The sequence below is a fragment of the Cherax quadricarinatus genome, chromosome 81 (assembly GCF_038502225.1).
Source record: "Cherax quadricarinatus isolate ZL_2023a chromosome 81, ASM3850222v1, whole genome shotgun sequence".
NCBI classification, from domain to species: Eukaryota; Metazoa; Arthropoda; class Malacostraca; order Decapoda; family Parastacidae; genus Cherax; species Cherax quadricarinatus.
The window spans coordinates 10,211,180-10,226,753 of record NC_091372.1 but is presented as its reverse complement, the minus strand read 5'-3'; the positions used below and the strand labels follow the sequence as shown (position 1 = coordinate 10,226,753).

General features: G+C 41.1%; 2 protein-coding genes across 9 annotated transcripts in view; one reads left to right on the top strand and one right to left on the bottom strand.

Annotated features, from left to right (window-relative positions):
* The window catches only part of LOC128699829 (major facilitator superfamily domain-containing protein 6), a 229,660-nt gene extending 220,272 nt beyond the window's left edge, over positions 1 to 9,388 (top strand). Inside the window, exons 12-13 of the mRNA XM_070102378.1 lie at positions 2,251 to 2,436; positions 5,699 to 9,388. Of these exons, the coding sequence (XP_069958479.1) occupies positions 2,251 to 2,436; positions 5,699 to 5,754 (242 nt within the window). The 3' untranslated portion in view covers positions 5,755 to 9,388. The remainder of the gene's footprint in view (positions 1 to 2,250; positions 2,437 to 5,698) is intronic.
* LOC128699828 (torsin-1B) overlaps positions 1 to 10,739 on the bottom strand; it is a 287,527-nt gene extending 276,788 nt beyond the window's left edge. For 7 of the 8 annotated variants that reach the window (XR_011394249.1, XR_011394250.1, XR_011394251.1 and 4 more), the window contains exon 1: positions 9,850 to 10,739. The gene's annotated coding sequence lies outside the window, so the exon portion shown is untranslated. The remainder of the gene's footprint in view (positions 1 to 9,849) is intronic. The other variant, XM_070102380.1, reaches the window with a different exon arrangement.
* Between the last annotated feature and the right edge of the window lie 4,835 nt (positions 10,740 to 15,574).

Sequence of the window (15,574 nt, the reverse complement as noted above, 5' to 3'; positions counted from 1 at the left end):
CTCTTATGACATGCATGGCTTATGGAGGAAGATTCTTCTCCATTTCCACATGGAGATGTAAGGAAATAAAATAGAACAAAAACCTTTACAAAAAAATAGAAGAAAACTCAGGTGTGTGTGTGTGTATATATATATATATATAGTAGGAGTGTGTAGTATATTTATCATGTGGTGTATTTACAATTATGCCAGGAGTCTCCTAACAAGTGTGTGTGATGACCTCAGGTAAGGTGGATAGGGAAGCAATGTGGTAGATGTTGCAAGTGTATGGAATAGGTAGTAAATTACTAAGTGCTGCAAAGAGTTTTTATGAGGATAGTGAGGCTCAGGTTAGGGTGTGTAGGAGAGAGGAAGATTACTTCCCAGTAAAAGTAGGTCTTAGACAGGGATGTATAATGTCACCATGGTTGTTTAATATATTTATAGATGCTGTTATAAAAGAAGTAACTGCTAGGGTGTTGGGGAGAGGGGTGGGATTAAATTTTGGGGAATCAAATACAAAATGAGAGTTGACACAGTTACTTTTGCTGATGATACTGTGCTTATGGGAGATTTTAAAAAGAAGTTGCAAAGGTTAGTAGATGAGTTTGTGAGGGTGTATAAAAGTAGAAAGTTGAAAGTGAACATAGTTAAGAGTAAGGTGATGAGGGTATCAAATGATTTAGATAAAGAAAAGTTAGATATCACATTGGAGGGAGGGAGTATGGAAGAAATGAATGTTTTCAGATATTTGGGAGTTGACGTGTCAGCGGATGGGTTTATGAAAGACGAGGTTGACCATAGAACTGATGAAGGAAAAAATGTGAGTGGTGCATTGAGGTATATGTGGAGACAAAAAAACATTATCCTTGGAGGTAAAGATGGGAATGTATGAGAGTATAGTGGTACCAACACTCCTATATGGGTGTGAAGCTTGGGTGTTGTGAATGCTGCAGTGAGAGAGACTGGAAGCAGCAAAATGTTGTGTCCAAGGGCAATATGTGATGTAAATATTATGTAGAGAATTCGTAGTGTGGAAATTTCAAGGAAGTGTGGACTTGCTAAAAGTATTATTCAGAGAGCTGAAGAGGGGTAGTTGAGGTGGTTTGGTCATTTAGAGAGGATGGAGCAAAATAGGTTGACTTGGAGGGTGTATAAGTCTGTAGTGGAGGGGAGTAGGGGTAGAGGTCATCCTAGAAAAGGATGGAAGGAGAGAGTAAAAGAGGTTTTGTGTGTAAGGGGCCTGGACATATGTGAGTGTGTTAGATAGGAGTGAATGAGGACAAATTTGAGACCTGACAAGCTGTTGGAGTGTGAGCAGGGTAAAATTTTGTGAAGGGATTCAGGGAAACCAATTAGCTGGACTTGAGTCCTGGAGGTTGGAAGTACAATGCACTTTAGAGGAGGGGTTTTGGGATATTGGCTGTTTGAAGTAATGTCTAAACTGTCATATCTGGGCACCTCTGCAAAGACATTATGTATGAATGATGGTGAAAGTGTTTCTTTCTTGGGTTGCCTGCCTCAGTGGGAGAGGGCTGACGTGTTGGAAAATAAAAGATAAGTTAAATATGATTAAAAGGCTTGAAAAAGGTGAAAAATTGTTGATTTAATACTAAAATATTCTTTAAATTCTTTAATGCCTTCACGAGTTATATTCTTTCGAGTGTTGTTTATGCTAATTATAAGGTGTTTTTCCTTATAAGTACTTAAGGCATTTTTAGGGGCAAATCACAAGGTAAATAACATAATTTCTTTGTGTTCATTGTTCTTTAACCCTTAAACTGTCCAAACGTAGATCTATTTTTTCAACATCTGAAAGTACGTAAAAAACGTAGAGCTTCTTTTTCTTTTTTTACGTTTGAAAACGTGTAAAACAAACTTTGATCTACATTTTTTTTGTTATATTTGAAAATGTTAAAAAACATAGATCTACTTTTGGAGCGCTACGCATGTGAACATAGATCTGTCTGGACAGTTTAAGGGTTAAAAAAATATGACTAAAATATGCTTTTAGGTTTAGCAATATTTATATTCTCTCACCAGTTGTTTATGCTAGTTTTACGGTGTTTGTTGTCATTTTAAGGCATTTTTAAGGCATTACGCCCAGTTTATGTCTAAAACTGGGTTACGTCATGGTTCTTTGAACCAATTAATGATGTAGGGCGGGGCACGACTGTACATTTATTCTCTTCTCTGAGGCTAAGGGTCCCTAATTGGCACCAGAGGTGGTACTGTCCTATACTGTTTCATAGTTACTTTTTTTGTTTGCAGGTCGCTGCATTGGTACATTTGTTGGTGGTCACCTTATGGATGAATACGGGGAGGTGCTGGTGTTCCAGGGTGCCGCCATTCTTTCAGCAGCGTGTGCGGCTGTTTACCTCTTCATTCACCAACTTGTCAAATACTTAAAAGGACGGCAAAATGTCCAGCCAAAACCCCAGCCGAGCAAAGAAAACGGTCAGTACTAACTTTGATACCTGTTTATGCTAATGTTTTTGTATCTGTCTATAGTAACTTTGATACCTGTCCATACTAACTTTGATACCTGTTTGGTTGACCAGGCAAGCACCAGACAAGCCTGGTCCATGGCCAGGCTCCAGGAGTAGAAAAAATTCTCAAAACTCATCAACGATATCCATACTAACATATATAGCTAGTCACATTAACTTTATGTCTATCTATATTAATTTTCTGTATATAAATTGAGCATGTTAATATAGGTAGTATTACCACCTCCGTTACGTTTTGCTATGTGCTAGGTTACTCGATGATGCCAGTAAATCCGAGCTAGCAAGGAAGGTTCATATCACTGAACTCTTCAAAAAAGGCACCTCAATCCTAGTGAAGGTCTCTTGATCCAAGAAATTGTAGCACCTCTCCCCCTCCTCAGATTAAAAAGAAAACCCAGAGAGGTGTGTATATGCTTGTACATGCATGTGTCGTGTGACCTAAGTGTAAGTAGAAGTAGCAAGACGTACCTGAAATCTTGCATGTTTATGAGACAGAAAAAAGACACCAACAGCCCTACCATCATGTAAAACAATTACAGGGTTGTAGATTTATGTATTTAAATCTGTAAACATTTATCCCATTACCTCCAATACAGAGTGACCCAAAAGTCTCCATGCATAGCTAATATTTTTTTTCAGATACCCTTTAAGATTGCCTTTGTCAAGAGTGGGAGAGGCACATCCGTTCATGTAGAAAATATTCTGTAAATAAAGCTACATTTTGCTAAAGTTGCTAAATTTTCCTGTGTATGGAGACTTTTGGATCACCCTGTATTTTAGGGTATTAAGTTAAATACTTAGCCCTGCATGGGAATTTTTTTTTAATTTTCTCCTGACAAGCAGGATGCCTCCTAACTTCCTTCTACTTTCCACTTGATCACCGTCATGTTGAAGATGGTTAGAAGTTTTTGGTTTATTTTAGTTTTTAAGTCCCATGGGTGTTTTCTCTCTTCCTGAGCCATTCCAGGTGGAGAATGGGAGGTCATCAGGTTTGACCCAAGAAAGAGGAGGGTAGGTATAATTCCTTGTGTTAAGAGTCCTTCGCCAGTATCAAGCCATCCTCTTAAAGGGTTTATGTCAGGATCCACAATTTCTTTTTAAATTATTATTACATATAATTGTAACTAAGCACTAAACCCATAAGGGTCATACAGCTCTGCACTTCATTTAAAGTTGTCTGTTTCCAGAAGTGTGTGTGTTGATTTAAGCATACTCTTATGCAGTAGTGTTTTCCCTTTATCACTCTAATGTATGCAAAAGAACCATTGGGGGATAAATTAGACATGTGCACTTGTCGGTTCTCTGAACCATTGGGGGAGTTGAATGACAACTCTAGGCCTTTTGTGTTGCAATCAGCACGTCAGGAGCTTACAAAGTTGCAGAAAAAAGGAGGAGTTCCAAGCACATACACTCAGATTTATTATTATAATAAAAAAGAAGCGCTAAGCCACAACGGCTATACAGTGCTGCAGGATAGGGAAGGAAGCGAGGGTATTGGGCGGCAGAAGGGGGGAGGGATGATCAGTAGGTTACAGAAAACAGCGGGGCAGGGGATAGTGTGGGGGTAGAGGGTAGCAAGAGATTGAGGTAGAAAGGGCTGAAGGTATCATCAGAGTTTGTGAAGTAAGTCAGTTATTGTCAGAAAGTCAATGAGACAGTCCGGATGAAAGGTGGGTCCATCAGCGAGAAGGGAAGGTAAAGAGAGAGCAGCGGAGCGAAGACGACGTTGGAGGTAAATTCTGCGTGCTCGTTGATAAAGTGGGCAGTCTAACAGAATGTGGCTGACTGATAATGGAACTTGACAATTCTCACAGAGAGGAGCAGGGCACCTCTCCATGAGATATCCATGAGTAAGACAAGTATGGCCAATGCGAAGATGGGAGAGAGTAGTCTCCCAACCTCGACACTGGTGACAAGAAGACGGCCAGTAACCTATACTCGGTTTAATAGAATGAAGTTTGTTACCGAGTAGAGTAGACCAACGTTGTTGCCAATGGAAGCATAGTCAAAGGAGAGCGGAGGTCAGACAAATCGAAAGAGTCAGTCGAAACCCCGGCACCTGAAGCAGGTGACGAAACAGCACCAGCAAGAGGTACAGGGGCCTTAGGAGTGTCCAAAGAGTGGCCAAAAGATGAGGCGAGGTCAGAACAGGGTGCAGTAACAATAAGGGGCCCGGGGGTAGCGGGGTCATGGATTTGGGACTCCATGGCTAGGTTACTTCTTTCTTTTTGTTTTTAAGAAAAAAAAAAAGAAAAGAAAATCAAAATAAAAAAAGGGGGGACCGGGGAGGGATAGTTCCTAGGAGGAATGAAAGGGCCAGAAATCTCCCTCCGTGCCCAAGAGGACCTCAGCACCGCTAGTAGTGCAGATGCAGCATGGAACCCGTGCCATACCCTACCCTTCATGCCAGTAAACCAGCAATCCGGGATAGCAACCTCACATCTGCCGAGCTACCTTGGTGGACAAAAGAGAGGGCAGCCGGATATCCGCCACAAAGCATACCTCCTTCGGCCACCACCCCCGGAATCCGAAAGGTGGCTTCCAGAGATACACCCGTCGCCCGAAAGACACCCAAAGCCACCCTCTGGGATACCGGAGAGGGATTGGGACATCCCCAGGTGATCCAGATTCCACGGCAAACTACGCCACTGCCAAGAACCTCAACGGAATGGGATGGACCTCGGTACTCCTTCCCCTACCTAGGAACTAGCATGCCTGTGGGAAAAAAACCCAAAGGCCAAAAAGAGGAAGGGCAAAAGGGAGGGGTGGGGAAGAGGAGGAGGAAAGGAAAAAGGGGAGGATGGAATAGGGAAGGGGGGATTGGGGGGTAATTAGGTTCGGTCTGAGGAAGGAGACTGACAGGTCTAATTCCTCAGACTAAGAGCCTCTTCACCACGCCAAGGAGCCCCCCTTGAAGAGGACATACATTCAGAGGAAGCATCTTTGCTCGAATCATTCGAGCAAAGATGCTTTCTCTAAACGTATATGCTTGGAACTCCTCCTTTTTTCTGCAACATTGCAAGCTCCTGATGTGCTGATTGCGACATGAAAAGTCTAGAGCTGTCATTCAACTCCTCCATAGTCGTTTTGCATTTTGTATTGCTTGTTCATGATTATTGCATACTCTAATGTATATTATTACAATCATAACTAAGCACTGAACCCACAAGGGTCATACAGCAACTCTAATGTATAGCTTTTTTTTGCAGGAAATGTACCGAATGGCCATTATACTCCACTTCAGGTTGCTGACGAGAAATTTTGATCGGAGCTTCGTGCAAAACCTCCTCAAAGTTACCACATACAGCCAAGAGAAAGTTTGGCAATATTAAAAACTCCATGCGACTGTGATACTGCAGGTTGACACGAGTGACTCGGACACCCCAGTGGCAGGAATAGTCATGTAAATAAGATCTACATTACCATTATAATTAGTGTTATAGACGCACACAACATGCCAGAGAAACTTTCAGGGTTATGAAAGAATATATGCAACTTACAATTTTGTTAAGTGTTCTCTGCAAACCCAGTAAATTACCAGTGATGAGTGGCATCATCGATGGTGGTGTCTCGGCATGTTTTGCGAAGTTGCTTTCCCGTGAAAAATGGGATGCTTGAAAATGATAAAAGTGAACGAGAGAAATAGGGTTAGGATATGGTGCTAAAAATGCAGTGATTTATTAATCAGGCAATTTTATTGTCAAGTTAATTGTGTACAAGGCGAGTGGTGATGGTCATATATGGCCTATTTTGGTTATTGCTCTAATTGTCCCTTAATTGTACAATTACAACAGTTATTGTATATCTGACGCTGGGCCAGTGTAATGCTGGGCCTCTCTCCTCCCTTCCATACCCGTCTTGTATACCAGTGGAAGTATATATCAAGAATATCCAGTTTGTAACTTTGAGAAAACCTTTTGTCTACCAGTAACTTTCGCAATTCTCCCAGAGACGAGCAGTATATATGCTGTATATAGAGTTGTGTGGTGTAGAGCTGGGTGGGTGACATCTCTTGTAAAGTAACTGAGCCCAGTGGAATCATTGAATGTTTTACATTAGGATGAGCTGGTAGGCTGACTACAGTTATCCTCCTTATAGCTTTTTGTGATAGTTGTATCACGACTGATGAGAATAAATTTGGTTCGTGTTTCAGAAATTAAGATTGAATCTGATTTCTGTGTGATGGTGTTAGCTGTGGCAGTCAGAGCAGATACCAAGCACAGCCTATTGCACCTCTCTGCTTTTTTTCAGTAACTAGTTTGGCATCAGGAAGGTTCATCATGGTTTTCCATGTTGCAGGGAATAGTAAATGTTGGTGTCATCCCACACATTTGCCAAGAAACATGACCTTGTATTTGTTTGGATTGAACTCTAGAAGCCTCTTATGTGGCCACATCTGCAGTTTCTTGAGGTCTATACACAACCTGCACATAGGAAAGAGGAGCTTACGATGACATTTCAGTCCGACTTGGGCCAAACCATACCCCCGGCCGGGATTGAACCCGTGGTCATAGAGTCTCAAAACTCCAGCCCGTCGCGTTAGCCACTAGACCAGCTAGCCACAATAAGATTCATCCAACTAGGTATATTTCAACACCATAGGAAGGTTAGCACAGGCACCACTGTGACCACAAATGCAAGTTTTTACAGACGAATCTCCAGCTAGCGTGGCTGTGACGAACTCTAGCTCAAGTCCCTTCACTGCAATCGTGTCATTACGATTTCTTGAGTCAAGTCGACTTGGGCCATTTAGTCACACTAATAGAAAAGAGAGGTGAAACCAGTATATACTGGCTCCATCTCTCTTTTCTGTTAATGTGACTTTGTCAAAGGTCCAAGTCAGACCAAAATGTCGCCATAAACTCCTCTCTCCTGTGTGCGGGTTATTTGTATATTGTTCCAATCATGGTATTTTGCCTTTTTGTTCTTTTCTTGAGGTCTCTCTGGAGTTTATCCCTGACCTTTACATTTCTTATTCTGATGGGTACATCTGTGATCACTGATCCTTGTGCTCAGTTCCTGCAGGTTTCACCAGTGTAAAATTTATCACAACCCCCACAAGGTATTGTAGATGCCAGCAGTGGTGCCCTCAAAACTAGTTTCCTTATACTAAGTCTTTTATGATGTTGGAGGATACGTGGCAACTTTGTTGTTGTCTTTGGAGATTGTTATCCTGAGCCAGAGGCAACATATTCTCCAACACCAGAGAACTTAAAAAGAAAACTATGAATACGTACACCACTGATATCTACATACCTTGTGGGGTTTGTGATAAGTTTTAGGTTGGTGAAGCCTCCAGGGACTGACCTGAACACTGTAATCAGTGATCACTGAACTTTTCCTGTTCACTGCAACACAGAAAAACACGTGATGAACTTCCCTGATGTTAAACGTCATCAAAGAAGCAGAGAAGTGTAAAAGCTCTGCTTAGCATCTGCTCTGATTAACATGGCTAACACTATCACACAGAAATCAGGTTCAATCTTAATTTCTAAAACAAACACTAACCAAACTTATTCTCATCAGTCATGATACAATTATCACAAAAAGCTATATGGAGGATCACTGTAGTCAGCCTACTGGCTCATCCTAATTTTAAAACACTCAATGATTCCACCTGACTCAGTTACGTTACAACAGGTGATGTCACCTGTCCAGCTCTACACTGCACGTTTCCTCTACATACCGCATATACTCTGCTCGTCTCTGGGAGAATTGAGAAAGTCTCTGGTGGACAAAACATTTTCTCCTTAAATTGCCACAAACCGCATATTGTCTTATTTACATACTTACCTCTTGTACCCTCTTTGCGCTGTGTGACCCATTCGGATTTAGCACTCATTTGTGACCAGTTCTCCTTCTCCCTAACTCCCTCACTGCTTTTCTCTTTCTTCCTGATTACTCTTGCATATGCACACACACCACTGAGCCACAGGTAAGTAAGGAAGTATTTCTTCAGTCTCATGGTGGCCAGGAAGTGGAATGACCTTGACCAAGAAGTGGTGGAGCCAGACTCCATACATAGTTTTAAGAATAGAAACTATAGGCCCCATGAGGCTAGGAGAGAGTGAATGTGGCAAATAGAGAGGAGGGGCCAGGAGCTAAGAATTGATCCCTGCAACCACATATAGGCGAGCACACATACACAGATACAAAGAAGAGGTATGATAAGGTTCTTAAAGCCAGGAGAGTAAGCACATTAGTGGCCAGAGAAAAGGCAGAGCCAGGAGCTAAGACTCAGTGCCTGCAATCACATACAGGTGAGTGTATGCATGGACACGCCAAGAAAGGTTACTAGCCTAGTCTGACGAATGGCTCTTGGAGTTAAACCCCACCAAGTGCAAATTTATGAAGCTTGGGGAAAGAGAAAGAAGGCCTCAGACAGATTACAGGCTGAAGGGTTAACGGCAGCAAACCTCACTCAAGGAGGGCCTCTGGGTGAATATCATACAAAGTATATCCCAAGACGTACATCAACCAAATAACTACTGCAGCATATGTGCTTATGGCAAATCTAAGAATAACTTTTTTGATGTCTAGGGAATCATTCACAACACTTTACACTGTGTATGTCAGGCCTATACTTGGAATATGCAGCACCAGTATGGAACCCACACCTAGTCAAACACATCAAGAAATTGGAGAAATTGTAGAGGTTCAGCAAGGGAGCTAAGGGGTATGTTCTGTGAGGAGAGGTTAAGGGAACCCAACCTGATGCCACTGGAGAACAGGAGGACTAGGGGAAGGGGGGATATAACAATGTACAAAATACTGATGAATTGACAAGTTGAGCAGAGATAGAATGTTTTAGAGGTGGGAAATAAGAACAAGAGGGCACAACTGGAAGTTAAAAAAAAAAAACTCACTCGGATGAGCCACAGGGATGTTAGGAAGTATTTCCTCGGCCTTAAAATTGTCAGGAAGTGGAACAATCTGGAGAGTGAAGCAGTGGAGGCAGGATCCATGCATAGCTTTAAGAAGAGGCATGATCACTCTTGAAGCTGGGAGAGAGAGAACCTAGTGGTGAAGGACCAGGAGCGGTGATTCGACCCCTGCAACCACATACAAGCGAGTACATATAGGGGAACAACACACACTTGATCCTTACAGACTCGTGGAGATGAAATTCTTGAAGTTTCAACAACCCAGAAACAGTACGTACTAAAAATATTTATAATTTCGATGCAGTGCAGATGATTATTGAGAAGTTACAATAATGATTCCTGTAGGATCATCCAAGAATGACTTTCTCGCCAATTATTATAACAAAAAAAGAAGAACTAAACCACTTTCTCGCCGAGCAAAGAAGACTGAATCCCCAGACAGAGAAGACTCTCACAAGTATGATCATTCCACTTACCTTTGATGAGTTCTGGGAGTTTTTCTACTCCTGGCTGGGCTTGTCTGGTGGTTGCCTGGTCAACCAGGATGTTGCTGGTCCGCTGACCCACATATCCATCACAGCCTGGTTGATCTGGTACCTGGTGAAGATACTCGTCCAATTTCTCCTTGAAGACTCCTACACTTGTTCCAGCAGTGCTTCTGATATCTTCTGGTAAGATGTTGAATAGTCTGGGGCCACAGAAGTTGATAGTGTTCCCTTAATTGTGTTCACTGCACCACTTGGGAGACATACTGCATATTATGCCAGTCAAGGGGAGAGCCTAATGCTGGTGAAGGGCTCCTGATCCAGGTAATTAGAGCTGCACTTCAAACCATGGAATGCATAGGGATAGAACTCACGGCAAGTGAGTTAAAACTTCAGGCCAGTGCGTAAGCCACTGGCCTGGAGTTTTACAATTCACTTGCCATGGATTTTAACCCCACGCATTCCGTGGTTTGCTTACAATCATGTTATTACAATTTCATGAGCCATCTGCACTTCCCTGTGACTATCTAATAACAAGACATGTAACTGCAGTCAAGTGAACTAATTAAAACCACTGCACAGCAGTCATCACGTCTAGAGGTGCAACACAAACAGTCTCACCGACATACGATAAGATAAAGCCAAGATAACACTAAAGTACAATACTCAAGGAATTTTAGAGAACACACCAACAGTCGCTGCTCAGCCTCACTTGACTGTACACTTGTATGATACAATTTTACATTAAGAATAAGGGTCAAGCAGCCTTGTGTATGTGACCAGTTATGCAAAAAAATTGATTTATCGTAATTTTTTTTTTGCAATACAGGTCATTTCCCACTTAGTTGTTGTTATCATTGGTAAATCATGTTGTGCAAACCATACCACGGGTGGGGATAGAACCCGCGATCACAGAGTCTCAAAACTCCAGACCGGAGTTTTGAGACTCTCTGATCGCGGGTTCTATCCCCGCCCGTGGTATGGTTTGTTTGCAATCGTGTCATTACGATTTCGCGAGTCATGTCGTGCAACACTGACGAGTTCATGAATCAGATACATGTGTAACACCTGGCTATATTTATTTTGAAAATAAAATAGAGAGAGCCAAGTGTTATAGATACGTGTATCTAATTCATCTTCGGTAAAGCCTGGTACAGTGAATGTACTGTACCAAGCCTGGTACAGTGAATATACTGTACTAAGCCTAGTATAATGAATGTACTGTATCAAGCCAAGCCTGGTACAATGAATATACTGTGCATTGGTACTAAGAACTAGTGGTTCCATGTTGTGTACATAGATGCTCCACACAAGGCTAAAGTAACCAATTACACACAAGATCAAATACTGTACAGTGTGATTCTATTCCCTCAAATTTATGGGTTCCTTATTTCCAAACTTCTGTTATTAATTTGCTTTAGATGGTATATACACTTTAATTCCTATTTTAGATATTAAAATCTTGATTGGTGGTGAACAAGTGACGTGTGGTTAACAACGCTCATTTATCGACATGTTTTTAACCTGTCGACTAAATTGGCTGTTGTTTTTGCCAGTGGGCAACCAGTGAATAAATACTATTTGTAGGTTTTCTGACTAACATTTTTTTTTTTTTTAGGCTTGGTAAACCAACACCTAAAATGAAAATTAACCATAATGTTTCATTCCAATTGTGTTTAGTTTTCTTAAAATATTTTCATCTCTAGCGTATAGCGAGTGGTGAATATATTTATTATAGGAAGTCTGAATAAATGAAGAATGGGTATAATTAAAAACTATTGCATTAGTGAAATGCTGTAAAGTGAAGCGCTGTAAAGTGAAGCGCTGTAAAGTGAAGCGCTGTAAAGTGAAGCGCTGTAAAGTGAAGCGCTGTAAAGTGAAGCGCTGTAAAGTGAAGTGCTGTAAAGTGAAGCGCTGTAAAGTGAAGTGCTGTAAAGTGAAGCGCTGTAAAGTGAAGTGCTGTAAAGCAGAGGCCTGCCGGACAGGACGAGGGGTTACTAGCCCCTAACTCTTTCAGTTTACAGTTATACAGGAGGGCCCCACTTATACGGCGGGTTAGGTTCCAGGCTACCGCCGTAAAGTGGAAGCCGCCGTAAAGTGGAACACCCTTTTTTTCCACTTACAAATGCATACAAACACTAGATAACAAGTTTACACTAACATATATTATGTTAGCAATAGAACCAGGCATCAAAAAATAATAAAAAAGTACAATACACACACAGTGCACTCATTACTTACCTTAAAATATTTATAGTCTTAATCTAGGGTGAGACAAGTATTTATTGTAAGAAATCAAGTGTGGTATGTATGGTAGTCAGCCAGGCTACCATACCAGGCCAACCCACCCACACATACTATTCTATGATATTTAAGCATCCCAGAGCGATAAAATGTATATACAGTTCACTCATTACTTACCTTAAAATATAGGGTGAGATGAGTAGTATTTATTGTAAAAAATCAAGTGTGGTATGTATGGTAGTCAGCCAGGCTACCATACCAGAGAGAAAGAATGAGTGCATGAGAGAGGACAGGCGCAGAGTTATGTAAACAAACCAGGCGAAGGTAAGTTTTGTAAACAGTGTACACGTCTGGTTTGTGTACAAGTTACATTGTGTACAGGTTGTCTCTACATTGATATGGTAGAATAAATAAAGAAGAACACTCCCATTCTCATGTAACATCATTTTGAGAAGAAATGATGCTCTGAGTGAAGGCAATGGAAGTAAGTCACTCTGACTTTTTTGGGTTATCCTAGGTTCTCTACACATATGTTATGTATTTATGTTATGTATCGTGTTTATTATATAATTTTGAAAAAAATATCACGGATGGATTAATGAAAATGTGTATATTAATGTAATATACAACATTTAATGATACACCGAGCTCAGACAGCGTAAACAAACAAACTGAACAGGTTGTGGATGATCACTCGGTCAGGCGAAATAGACGGTATTAATACGTGTCCAGTTTTAGTTCATTCATGTACATTTGTAAGAGTTTGTGAAACTTTTACCTTATAATATTTTTATTATTATTATAATAATTAAATCACGAAACAAATACTCTTACACTGTGTACAAGTTAGTTCAGAATTATAGCTATAAAGTGAAGGCATACGAAAGGAATATTTTTCTACAGTTATCCCTAGTAACAGGTGACGGGCTAGAGAAAACGTAATTCTTCCGACACTTCTACAAACCGTTTGGTAAACATCTCATATATATTTGTATAAATTTTTATACTGTGGGTGCATGTATCATGTTTGTACTCACCTATTTGTACTCACCTATTTGTGGTTGCAGGGGTCGAGTCACAGCTCCTGGCCCCGCCTCTTCGCTGATTGCTACTAGGTCCTCTCTCTCCCTGCCCCATGAGCTCTATCATACTTCGCCTTAAAACTATGTATGGTTCCTGCCTCCACCACATCACTTTCTAGGCTATTCCATGGCCTGACTACTCTATGACTGAAGAAATACTTCCTAACATCCCTTTGATTCATCTGAGTCTTCAACTTCCAATTGTGACCTCTTGTGTCTGTGTCCCATCTCTGGAACATCCCGTCTTTGTCCACCTCGTCTATTCCGCGCAGTATTTTATATGTCGTTATCATGTCTCCCCTGACCCTCCTGGCCTCCAGTGTCGTCAGGCCGATTTCCCTCAACCTTTCTTCATAGGACAATCCCCGTAGCTCTGGGACTAGTCTTGTTGCAAACCTTTGCACTTTCTCTAATTTCTTGACGTGCTTGACTAGGTGTGGATTCCAAACTGGTGCTGCATACTCCAGTATGGGCCTGACGTAGATGGTGTACAGAGTCTTAAACGAATCCTTACTGAGGTATCGGAACGCTATCCGTAGGTTTGCCAGGCGCCCGTATGCTGCAGCAGTTATCTGATTGATGTGCGCCTCAGGAGATATGCTCGGTGTTATACTCACCCCCAGATCTTTTTCCTTTAGTGAGGTTTGCAGTCTTTGGCCATCTAAACTATATTGTGTCTGCGGTCTTCTTTGCCCTTCCCCAATCTTCATGACTTTGCATTTGGCAGGGTTAAATTCTAGGAGCCAGTTGCTGGACCAGGCTTGTAGCCTGTCCAGATCTCTTTGTAGTCCTGCCTGATCCTCGTCCGATTCGATTCTTCTCATTAACTTCACATCGTCTGCAAACAAGGACACTTCTGAGTCTATCCCTTCCGTTATGTCGTTCACGTATACCAAGAACAGCACAGGTCCTAGGACTGACCCCTGTGGAACCCCGCTTGTCACAGGCGCCCACTCTGACACCTCGTCGCGTACCATGACTCGTTGTTTCCTCCCTGTCAGATATTCTCTGATCCATTGCAGTGCCTTTCCTGTTATGTGTGCCTGGTCCTCTAGCTTTTGCAGTAACCTCTTGTGAGGAACTGTGTCGAACATAATGTGTGTGTTACATAATGTGTTTCTTATATAATTTTGAAAAAAATATCATAGATAGATTAAGGGAAATGTCTATATTAACGTAATATGCGACATTAATGCGCCCAAGAGATTATTATTATTATTATTATTATTATTATTGCATCAAGAGTAGAGAGACTCTTAGTGATTTTAATGTGTACCTACATGCCAGCACAGTGTGTAAGTTTATTTAGGTACAGGTGTACACAAGTTTAATTATCAGGTACAATACATATAAATATACAATAACTTTAAAACACTTGAAATTTTGGAAAGTTTCCAGACATAATAAGGAGATGTGCTCAGGGAGAATGTAAACAAACTCGGTGGGCCGCTGTGACCGTATTAGAAAGACAGGTGGGGGGAGCCGTATAGCGAGTTTTGGTCATAATTTGAAATGTCCGTATTAGCGGAACGCCGTAAAGCGGGGCCCTGCTGTATTGTGATAAACATTAAAAACAAGCAATTAAAAGTCTAATTTACTCAGTGCATTTTGTGTATTATGTCAAAAGTCAGTTATATCGAAGGTTTGCTTTACAATTATGGATTATTATTTATTATTAATTATTACATTCATATGAGCAGTGAAAATGTGTCTGTCCCTCAGCACAATAATAATAATCTTTATTTCTATAAGTACATGATACAACTTATACAGACCATAGCTGACATCAATGACATATTATATAGAAAACCACTGTTCATGTAGAGCATTTTGAGCAATTTAGGTTAATTTTGTCCCCAGAATGTGACCCACGCCAGTCAACTAACACCCAGGTACCTACTTACTGCTAGGTGAACAGAAAGAGGCTTGATCATTTGTCCCCTAAATGTGAACAGAAGTACTGCCATTCAGTATACACTTAACAATTGTAGAAATGTAAAACTATATACAGTGGACCCCCGGTTAACGATATTTTTTCACTCCAGAAGTATGTTCAGGTGCCAGTACTGACCGAATTTGTTCCCATAAGGAATATTGTGAAGTAGATTAGTCCATTTCAGACCCCCAAACATACACGTACAAACGCACTTACATAAATACACTTACATAATTGGTCGCATTCGGAGGTGATCGTTATGCGGGGGTCCACTGTATATATATATTTTTTCAACAAACTTACCGTATCCCGCCGAGGCAGGATGGCCCAAAAAGAAAAACGAAAGCTTTTCTTTTTAAGTTTAGTAATTTATATAGGAGGAGGTTACTAGCCCCTTGCTCCCGGCATTTTAGCTGCCTATTACGATACACATGGCTTACAGAGGAAGAATTCT